We start from the raw sequence: 12,419 nt of genomic DNA on the forward strand, positions 1-12,419 counted from the left end.
ATTAATTAATGTTGAGCTTTTCACATAATGAAAATGGTTTATTATTTAGTTATCATTGCTTACTCATTATATTTTAATTGTATATAAAATTTTGCAATTAATAATCAAAATGAAAAATATATGTATTATTTGGCAATAATGGGTGGATTAGATTTTATATAATTTATTATTATGTAGTGAAGTTTTATTTGAATAACTATATAGAATATACGTATATGAAAAGAGATTTTTATAATGTATTAATTATTATGTTCTTATGCTTAGAGTTTAAACGTGTTATTATTTGAATTTTTCTTATTTGTCTAGGTTGCATATATAGTATATATATATGTTGGAAGGGATATGGACCAATGGATTATTCACGGACAACAGACAGGCTTAAACCATATAAGAATATGCAGCATTGAAAGGATTTTGAGGAATCTGTGCGAATTATTTCGGAAGTTTATTTGGTAAGTTTATTATTTTGATAAGTTAATTAATGAATTAAAGGTTTTATTTAATTATATCATATATTTATAAAATATATATTATATATATATATATATATATAATATATGTATTCATGTATAATATTATGTACCTTTAGTATTTTAATGCATTATCTTTTAAATTTTTATTAATAACTACATATGTATTTATACTAATAATGAGGGTGACAAGTCTGTCCGAGCTTGTTTCGCGGTTTAATTCTTATTAATTTTTACATATGGTATGGCGTATAGCGCTGTCTCTCTCACTCGCGCGAGTCACCCGATAGTGCGGTCTCTCTCATTTTCACGTACTACTACCTATTGAGGTCTCGTGTATAAATTTCGATAGATGTAGTCGGTTAATTATATATTTGAGGAGGCATATTTGTGGTTTGTTATTGAAATATATTTCTAAGGAATTTTATTAATAAATATATTTTTATTTTTCCGTATAGCGTTTTCGTTAGGTGATGAAAATATTGGGACACCCGGTGGACAACCAAGTGGAGGCTATGTTTATAGGGTGACTTATTATTCTGTATGCAGCAAAGAGTTACGTATAAAATTTTTATTCATAATAATTTCTTGACATTTCTTTATTATTTAGTTATTGTTTAGTAATTATTATTTAATTTAATATATTTATTGTTGAAATTTAATATATTAATATTTGATTTATTATACTTCTTTTACTATTTGATTTCTTTTATTCCTATATAATTATATACATTTATAAAATATTAAACCTTTTTAATATAGTAATTTTGATCAATCAAACTTTTATAATGATAATAGATTTTTGTATAGATTGATTTTTTAGTACATTTTTGTTAAGTTAATTTTTCATACGGCCAAATATTATTTGATTATTATTTTCAGTTGCTGGGACTTGGAATTCTTGCTACTTATTTATAACAAGCTGTCTTACGTTATTAGGAAGAGGATAAATATTATATATATAGGATCATAAAAGGTGTGCAAGTATGTATTATATTTTAAATGGTTTATTTAATAATTTCTATAGTAGATTTTCTTATACATTTATTATATTTTTCAGGTATCAAGACTCTGAGGAAAATCACTTCCTGATAGTGAACATTTACATATATTTACGGGAACTCAACTAGGACCAAAAATTAAAATAATCTAGGATTTTTAAAGGAAATTCTTGCTTGATTAATTATATTTTATTTATTAATTATATTATATTTTATTAATTATATTTTATTAATTATATTTTATTAAGAAATGTTTAAATCATTAATTTCTGAAAGAAGCTCGTTACTTTATAAAAGATTATTATTTGGTGATTATTGGCCATTTACATTTTGTAATTAAATAGTCAAAGTTAAATGTTATTCAATAATAATTAGAGTTTTATACAGACATATTTGGCCAATGGTATTAATGTACAGTAAAGATTTATTATAACGTTTAGAAAAATATTTATTCAAGGAAAATTTATTAATTTTGTTTCTCATGAATATAAAAAATATATATATATATTGTTAATTATTTTATTACGGATTATAATTACTGATTTTTAAAGCGTATTGTTTTAGTAACAATTATTATTCATGGGTATTAATTTTTGTTTGACTTGGTACATTTATTTATTGTTTTATATTCTTATATGTACGTAGAATATTAACTTTATAACTTTCCTTTTGTTATTGATGATTCTTTGTAAATTTTCGTATTAATATTTTATGTGGCTCACTTTCGGAGCATTTGTTAACATTTTTACTGTAGATATTTATTACAAAATATTAATTAATTATTTGATTTTCAGGTTTCAGGATTCATGGCTATGGAAATTTTCCCATGCCAAATTTACCAGAAGAATGTGAAGGAACGCACAAGAGGCTATAAGCCAGTCACCGACGAATTTGTTCACATACCGATTCATACGAAGTCTTGTTGCAAGTGTTTTGCTAAGAGTTTTTCTTGATAATAAAGTTTCGAATAAATTTCTTTTCTTAGTAAGGTTAGTTATTAAGATTAATATCATTATATACGACCAGTACCAGTACTGCTAATTCATTGTAATATTTTTCTGGCTATATACCACATCAATCAATGTATTGTATTAATATGAGATTATGGCGAATATATATATAAATATATATATATATATATATATATAGTATTTTGCTATTGATTTATGAAATTTCATAAGCGATTTTAAGGTGATTGTATGAGGCTTTTGTAGCTTTATTAAAATTGCATAAATAATAATTATATATATATTGAAATTCTTTTACGATTATTATAAATGACTGTTTCAAAGAGCCTATTACCTTTTCTTGATTGATAGATGTGTATAAGTCCAGCTTTCGGTTAGTACTGGTGGTTACTAGTATTTTGACTACATGAGAACTGATTATTATTAAATTGATGTATATATATATTGATTATATATAATATTATGGCGCAAATATATAGTGATTATATATAGTATCGCGCAAAGATTATATAGGATGAGAGAATAAGTAGGGATTATACTTTTATAAGTAAGATTTTAAATTTTTCGTTGCGGGACGTAACAGATTTTTATACGTTACCGGGATTTCGTTATAGCAGACGTCCGTTGGTCGTACTCGGCATTCTACAGCTAGACATTTGACCAGGTGTAGGGCTTCTCCCGCCATGACTGCGGTGTATCCAGGTGCCTTCATTATTCGATGCGCCATTTCGTCAGGGGCGAAACTGGCGAGCGAGAGCGCGTTTTGTAATATCTCTTTTTCGAGCGCGCATTTTTGTTCCATTATGTCGCGGTAGAGTCGCGTCAGTTGTGTCTTAATATGTTTTTCTACGTATATAAATTTAGAATTTACATACGAGAAAATGTCTAAGTTACTGACGGATATTCTTGTGCGGATTTTGAATGTTCTTCCCTTTTCTGTTTCTAGTACGAATAATTTTGGGTGTTCCGTCAGCATGAGTTTGTAGCCACACAGTGTCATCTCAGTGGTTTTGGTGAGGGCGAAGGTCGTTTCCTTCGTTGTCACTGTGTAAACGGTTGGCGTCTCGGTGTTTGTCTGTGCCGTGAGTTTATCGGCTGGGCCCTCGTATAGCACGTCGTATTGGTCGAAGTGGCAGCTGTCCCTTGGCGTGATAGTCCAGTAGGTCTCCGAGCCGTCGTGGTCCATGCATTCTCCCGTGAGTGCTTTGCAGTGCACCCCGGATGGTAGGATCAACTCGTTAGTATTTCTATCGATGACCGCGTCGAAGTTCCGAAGAGTTACTTTTACGACGGCCTGGACGACAGCACTTTCCCATGTTCCATAGGCATCTCCGTATTGAGTTCCGGTGCAACTTCCGTCCATGCTGGTGGTGCCGGCGAGGGTGACGCTTCGCACGTCCGTGCTGTTCCTCTTGAATGACTGGAGGATGCTTCGTTGACCTGTTCCTATGTCGATGGTTCCCGTGTCTTGCAGCTTTTTGCAGATGGGTTCGGTGAGTTCTATTGTGTATTGGCGGCGTCCTCCTCGGACTATCGAGACGTGCGAGTGCATTCCACAATAGTATATCGTGCGGTCGACTTCGACTTTGCACTGCATCACGTGTGTGTGGTCATGGGTTGACATTTGTAACAGCTGTACGTAGGTGGCTTCCCTCTTAGGTTCTATGTTGTCGACGGCGCATTTACCGATGTCTAGGAGCGATAATGACGTTATATTTAATCCTTGTCCCCCGCAGTCGTATCCGATTAGACAGTATGATGCGGCAGGTAACAACAGGATTAGGGCAATGGCATGCGCTAAGATTTCCATGGTGACGGTGACGATGTTCATGGTGCTGCGCTTGATTGAGTTGTGGTCGGTCCTCCGTCCGACTTCCTTTGATATAGCGGCTCTGGAGTGGGGGAGGCCTCCGTAGTGGGGGCGCGATGCGGTGAGTGTTTGAGCTTGTCTGCGTGTACTACACGGGTCCTGGTAGCGCTTATTGCTAGTCTTACATTGTGGCTCTTGAGAACCTCTAATATTTTGTAGGGGCCTACGTACTGGTCCCCTAGCTTCCCTTTCGAGGGTTCCTTAAGGAGGTATACGTTATCGCCTATCTTAAAATTACTCGTCCTTATTCTACGATCATAGTATCTTTTGGATTTTTCCTTGGCGCGCATTAGGTTTTCGCGTGCGATAGTTTGTGCGTCTTTGATGCTGTTGAAAAGTGTTGTAAGATATTCCGCGTAACTCTCGTTGGTCGTATCCGCAGTAACGGGATCGCTCGCAGGGGTCCGCGCGGTTTTACCGAACACGAGTTCATGCGGTGTGTACTGAGTGCCTTCGTGGACGCTAGTGTTGTAAGAGAGGGACGCTAACTTTAGGCACTTATCCCATTCGTTATTTTTATCCACGAACTGCTTCAGGTATTCCCACAAGACTTGGTGCGATCTTTCGACCGAGCCGTTGGCTTGTGGTCTATACGCTGTGGTTCTGTAATGCTTAATTCTAAACTTACGTGCTATGTTTCGCATAAGGCTATTTAAGAAATGTGATCCTTGGTCGGTTAGGATTGCTTTGGGAGCACCGAATGTGCATATAAACTCGTTGGTGAGCGCGTCGGCTACTTCTATGGCTCCGGCGTGTTGGAGCGGTATCGCGAGCGAGTACTTAGTTAGGAGGTCCTGTATAGTAAGTATGTAACAGTTTTTCGACTGTGTCGTTGGTAATGGGCCCATGATATCCATGGAGATTTTGTCGAAGGCGGAGTCAGGGGTGTCCGTAAGCACCATGGGTTGCCGAGTTTTTGTTCTTACTAACTTTTTTAGTTGACAAGCACGGCAGTTTTTTATGAATGATTGGACGTCGGCTTTCATTCCCGACCAAAAATACTTTTTCTTTACTCGTCTATATGTTTTCGTGACGCCCTTGTGTCCGCCGACGGCAGAACAGTGATTTTCCGACAGGATCTGTTGCCTACTCTCTTCTGGGGGTATCGTAATTTCATTCTTACAAATAAAGATTTTAATACTAGTTTCGCTTAGGGTTCGGGTGAGTTGCATATACACCGTTTCCCAAGGTACATTGTCAACGTTACCTCTGGCGATAGAGATAGATTGTAGGCCGAATTCGGTGACGACGTCTAGCAAGGAATGCATCGTTTCCTTCACGATTTCTTTTTCCGTGATTCCTGATACTCTATCTTTAATGATTAGTGATATAATGCGTCGCGAGCCATTCCGGTCGACTCGGGCTCTGCCTAGCGTCGCATTTTTAATTAGAGGGAGCGACTTAGTGTCTGCAAGCATGCGAGCCCCTTGGTCGATCGGAATGCCTTGTTGCGTGGTAAAAATAACTAAGTTGTCGCGTCGTGTCGTGAAGTTATCAGGTATCGTTATTACGTTAGGTCCCACTGGGTTTCGTATGATAGCGGGTTCATTTGGATTTTCAAACGGTCGCTCGTCGTCATCGGACTCTGTGCTACTTTCGGATTCCGCGTCGCTTTCGGCGTTAGCCTCGCTTTCGCTGTTCGCGTACTCCTCAGCTTCGTTTAGCTGGTTGCAGGGTAAGGTCGAGGGCGTTCCCTCCGCATTGATTGGCGTGCCGGTCTCTCTAGTGCCTGGTTTTGGCACTGCGGAAAATAAAGATTCATCTGAGTCGGATGATATAGGATCGTTTTCGAGGATTAGGATTTGTTGGGTTTTCGCGGCAGGTGTGGGGGTCGGATTTCGCGAGAGTGCGTCCGCGTTTACATTGGTTTTTCCCGCTTTGTACATTACCTCGTATTCGTATTCCGCTAGTTTTAAACGCCAGCGTACGAGTCGCGAAGTGGGGTCTTTTACCGAATGTAACCACACGAGCGGTTTGTGGTCCGTTACTAACACGAACTTCCGTCCATACAGATAGGGTCGGAAGTGATTGACACAGTACACGATGGCGAGGAGTTCTTTTTCTATTGTGGAATAATTTTGCTCTGCGTTGTTGAGTAAACGCGATGCATACGCGATGGGTAGATCTTTTCCGACGACACCTTGGCTCAGGATTCCGCCTATGGCGTATCCCGAGGCGTCTGTCGTGAGCACGAATGCTTTGGTGAAGTCGGGATATTGTAGGATGGGTTGTGTGCAAAGGGAGTCACGGAGGGTTATGAATGATTGCTCTTGTTCTGGACTCCAATTAAATTCCTTGTCCTTTTTTAATAATTCCGTGAGGGGGTGCGCGAGTTTGGAAAAATTCGGGATGAAACGACGGTAGTATCCCGCGAGGCCTAGGAATTGTTTAATGTTTTTTGCATGTCTCGGCCTGGGGAATTCTTTAACCGCGCGGACCTTCTCGGGGTCCGGTTTCACTCCCTTATCGCTGATTATGTGCCCTAGATAGCCGAAGTTCTTTTCTTAGGAATTCGCACTTATCGGGCTGTAATCTTAGATTAGCTCTCTTCAATCTTTCCGCTAATTTATCGAACTTGAGCTCGTGTTCACGCAGGGAGCTCGCGTATAGTACGATATCATCGAGATACACGAAGAGCTCTATGCCTTGTAGTCCCGATAATACCTGATCCATCAGGCGTTGGAATGTCGCGGGCGCGTTTTTTAGACCGAAGGGCATACGGTTGAATTCGTAATGTCCGTGGGGGGTGGAGAACGCGGTCTTTTTCGCGTGTGCTTCGTGCATTGGTATTTGGTGGAATCCTGATGCAAGGTCAAACACACTAAAGTACTTCGCACTTCCCAGTTGGTCTAGTATTTCCGTAATGTTCGGGAGGGGATACGCGTCGCCTATGGTTTTTTCGTTTAGAGCGCGATAATCTATTACCATGCGCCATCTTTTGTTGCCCTTGGAATCGGGTTTCTTAGGGACGATCCATAAGGGGGAGTTATAGGGGGAATCTGAGGGTTTAATGACGTCGTTGTTTAGAAGTTCTCCAATTTGTTTATCTATTTCCTCTTTGTGGATCGGCGGGAAGCGGTATTGTTTAGTGTTAATTGGTTGTTCGTCGGTCGTGGGGATTTTATGGGATATAATAGTCGTGTGTTCTAATTTGTCCGCCGGTAATCTAAATAAATCATTATGTCTCTGTATAAGTCGTGACACGTGGCTGTGTTCCTCAGGGTTTAAGTGTTCTAGTCGGAGTGCGTCTCGGATGGCTTGTAGGCGTTCGTAGTTGTCTGGGGTCGATTCAGTGGAGATTGCCAGTGCTTGGCCGGTTGCTGCCTGTTTGGCTTCGGATTCAGTGGGTGGGTCGCTTAATGTGGTGTTACGTCCCGCAACGAAAAATTTAAAATCTTACTTATAAAAGTATAATCCCTACTTATTCTCTCATCCTATATAATCTTTGCGCGATACTATATATAATCACTATATATTTGCGCCATAATATTATATATAATCAATATATATATACATCAATTTAATAATAATCAGTTCTCATGTAGTCAAAATACTAGTAACCACCAGTACTAACCGAAAGCTGGACTTATACACATCTATCAATCAAGAAAAGGTAATAGGCTCTTTGAAACAGTCATTTATAATAATCGTAAAAGAATTTCAATATATATATAATTATTATTTATGCAATTTTAATAAAGCTACAAAAGCCTCATACAATCACCTTAAAATCGCTTATGAAATTTCATAAATCAATAGCAAAATACTATATATATATATATATATATATATTTATATATATATTCGCCATAATCTCATATTAATACAATACATTGATTGATGTGGTATATAGCCAGAAAAATATTACAATGAATTAGCAGTACTGGTACTGGTCGTATATAATGATATTAATCTTAATAACTAACCTTACTAAGAAAAGAAATTTATTCGAAACTTTATTATCAAGAAAAACTCTTAGCAAAACACTTGCAACAAGACTTCGTATGAATCGGTATGTGAACAAATTCGTCGGTGACTGGCTTATAGCCTCTTGTGCGTTCCTTCACATTCTTCTGGTAAATTTGGCATGGGAAAATTTCCATAGCCATGAATCCTGAAACCTGAAAATCAAATAATTAATTAATATTTTGTAATAAATATCTACAGTAAAAATGTTAACAAATGCTCCGAAAGTGAGCCACATAAAATATTAATACGAAAATTTACAAAGAATCATCAATAACAAAAGGAAAGTTATAAAGTTAATATTCTACGTACATATAAGAATATAAAACAATAAATAAATGTACCAAGTCAAACAAAAATTAATACCCATGAATAATAATTGTTACTAAAACAATACGCTTTAAAAATCAGTAATTATAATCCGTAATAAAATAATTAACAATATATATATATATTTTTTATATTCATGAGAAACAAAATTAATAAATTTTCCTTGAATAAATATTTTTCTAAACGTTATAATAAATCTTTACTGTACATTAATACCATTGGCCAAATATGTCTGTATAAAACTCTAATTATTATTGAATAACATTTAACTTTGACTATTTAATTACAAAATGTAAATGGCCAATAATCACCAAATAATAATCTTTTATAAAGTAACGAGCTTCTTTCAGAAATTAATGATTTAAACATTTCTTAATAAAATATAATTAATAAAATATAATTAATAAAATATAATATAATTAATAAATAAAATATAATTAATCAAGCAAGAATTTCCTTTAAAAATCCTAGATTATTTTAATTTTTGGTCCTAGTTGAGTTCCCGTAAATATATGTAAATGTTCACTATCAGGAAGTGATTTTCCTCAGAGTCTTGATACCTGAAAAATATAATAAATGTATAAGAAAATCTACTATAGAAATTATTAAATAAACCATTTAAAATATAATACATACTTGCACACCTTTTATGATCCTATATATATAATATTTATCCTCTTCCTAATAACGTAAGACAGCTTGTTATAAATAAGTAGCAAGAATTCCAAGTCCCAGCAACTGAAAATAATAATCAAATAATATTTGGCCGTATGAAAAATTAACTTAACAAAAATGTACTAAAAAATCAATCTATACAAAAATCTATTATCATTATAAAAGTTTGATTGATCAAAATTACTATATTAAAAAGGTTTAATATTTTATAAATGTATATAATTATATAGGAATAAAAGAAATCAAATAGTAAAAGAAGTATAATAAATCAAATATTAATATATTAAATTTCAACAATAAATATATTAAATTAAATAATAATTACTAAACAATAACTAAATAATAAAGAAATGTCAAGAAATTATTATGAATAAAAATTTTATACGTAACTCTTTGCTGCATACAGAATAATAAGTCACCCTATAAACATAGCCTCCACTTGGTTGTCCACCGGGTGTCCCAATATTTTCATCACCTAACGAAAACGCTATACGGAAAAATAAAAATATATTTATTAATAAAATTCCTTAGAAATATATTTCAATAACAAACCACAAATATGCCTCCTCAAATATATAATTAACCGACTACATCTATCGAAATTTATACACGAGACCTCAATAGGTAGTAGTACGTGAAAATGAGAGAGACCGCACTATCGGGTGACTCGCGCGAGTGAGAGAGACAGCGCTATACGCCATACCATATGTAAAAATTAATAAGAATTAAACCGCGAAACAAGCTCGGACAGACTTGTCACCCTCATTATTAGTATAAATACATATGTAGTTATTAATAAAAATTTAAAAGATAATGCATTAAAATACTAAAGGTACATAATATTATACATGAATACATATATTATATATATATATATATATATAATATATATTTTATAAATATATGATATAATTAAATAAAACCTTTAATTCATTAATTAACTTATCAAAATAATAAACTTACCAAATAAACTTCCGAAATAATTCGCACAGATTCCTCAAAATCCTTTCAATGCTGCATATTCTTATATGGTTTAAGCCTGTCTGTTGTCCGTGAATAATCCATTGGTCCATATCCCTTCCAACATATATATATACTATATATGCAACCTAGACAAATAAGAAAAATTCAAATAATAACACGTTTAAACTCTAAGCATAAGAACATAATAATTAATACATTATAAAAATCTCTTTTCATATACGTATATTCTATATAGTTATTCAAATAAAACTTCACTACATAATAATAAATTATATAAAATCTAATCCACCCATTATTGCCAAATAATACATATATTTTTCATTTTGATTATTAATTGCAAAATTTTATATACAATTAAAATATAATGAGTAAGCAATGATAACTAAATAATAAACCATTTTCATTATGTGAAAAGCTCAACATTAATTAATGTATGTATATATTTAATAAATGACCGAAAGTTGTCAAGTCAAGCACATTCAAAATAATATTAAAATATTTCAAAATATCCAAAACTTATCCGCAATTAGAGGTGCATAGAGTTAATAAGTCATGGCCAGATGATCATATGTGAGTATTTTAATCCGCTCCGACAATAGTCTAATAAACGTTCTATATTGTCGATTAAAATACAGCCAAGCTATAAATGATATGCACCCTCGAATATCTTCTGTATAGAATGTCGTTTTACAAAATATCTGAAAAATATAATAACTATATAAGACAAATATATTAAATTATTTAAATTATTAATAATTATAAATAATAAAGATTCTGATTTAATAAAACCAATAATGCAAAATAAAGCTCATAACTCTTTACTGTGTGCAGAATTATAAATCTATATAACTACTAAATAAATTTTGTTATAACAAAACTTTACACATATATAACACACATGAAATATAAAGTTCAAATAATAATAATACAAGGTAATAAATATACATATTAATAATAATAATGAATGTATGGTCTTATAAAATTCATTATGCATGATTTTATTATTGAGACGAATAATAAGTCTCCTTATAAGAGCACAAGGCTAAGTCCAGCGTACCGCGTTATCTCCCCTATTACTTTGTTATCTCCCCTAATGTTTTCGACGTCCGTGCCGAGTCTTAATGCGAAAGGGACTCGCGAATATATAATGTATGAATGTTATAAGGAGCGCCTTCTTATTGCAAGAGTAATAAATCATTACGAAATTGTAAATTATAAAAGAATATATATATATATTATATGTTAAATTAATCCATATCATTAACTAACAAAGATCCAACAGTAATGCAATTTTTTAGCAAACTTTCAAGCCTTCAAAAGAGAAATAACAATATGTATAATACATATTTAATTAATAAAATAATGAAGATAAAATTTTTAACAATTACATTTATTAACTTTTACAAACAATATATATAAGTATATATATATATATTCTATACAATTAACAAGTAAGGAATATATGAATAAATTATAACGAATGAAATTATTAAATCGATTTATAAAGCGTTATAAATTCACTCACCAAAAGATAAGCGACCCTCCGAGCTTCATCCGGTGCAGCTGCACATGAGCTCACTCAGCGATAAGATAAGGCCTGACGCGACTGCCTGGCGCGACTGCCTGGCACGGCGAACACCTGCATCCGGTGATAAAACAGCTCGCCACATCCTTTGTTCTAAGAGCTGAATAATGAAAGAATAATTAATACACTTTTATATTATAATGTAACACAATTATTATTAACAACTATCTAGACCATGCACCTATATGCACATACATATATATATATATCATATAATTATTATATAGCAAATTGTAATTATAATGGTTTATAACACCAGAATTTGTTTATAACATTGTTAACTAGAACTATATAATTAATATAAAGAAAGTTAAAAATCAATTCTAAACGGAACATGCTAGAACGATCATTCACACTTCTATTGAAAGAGGTTGAGATTCTATATTAAAAAATATATGCATGCAAATTATTAAAATTCTGGTGACTAAAAACCTATTGTAAAAGCCTTACCTTTTGTAAAATGAATTAACGAGCTCGATGCATGGACAATACTGACAGCTCCGTCGTCCCCACTATCCCCACGCAAGAGCGCGGCCACTACGTCATAGCGCGCTCGAAGAAGAAGGACAG

The 12,419-nt window shown here is 33.6% G+C and overlaps 1 protein-coding gene across 1 annotated transcript in view; it reads right to left on the reverse strand.

Annotated features, from left to right (window-relative positions):
* The window catches only part of LOC145976243 (uncharacterized), an 83,063-nt gene extending 79,822 nt beyond the window's left edge, over positions 1 to 3,241 (reverse strand). The window contains exon 1 of the mRNA XM_083107308.1: positions 3,029 to 3,241. Coding sequence (XP_082963434.1) covers positions 3,029 to 3,241 — 213 coding nt within the window. The remainder of the gene's footprint in view (positions 1 to 3,028) is intronic.
* Between the last annotated feature and the right edge of the window lie 9,178 nt (positions 3,242 to 12,419).

Source organism: Camponotus vicinus, unplaced genomic scaffold, assembly GCF_025532165.1.
Source record: "Camponotus vicinus isolate PSW18456_S1 unplaced genomic scaffold, iyCamVici1.0 SCAF_8, whole genome shotgun sequence".
Taxonomy (NCBI): Eukaryota; Metazoa; Arthropoda; class Insecta; order Hymenoptera; family Formicidae; genus Camponotus; species Camponotus vicinus.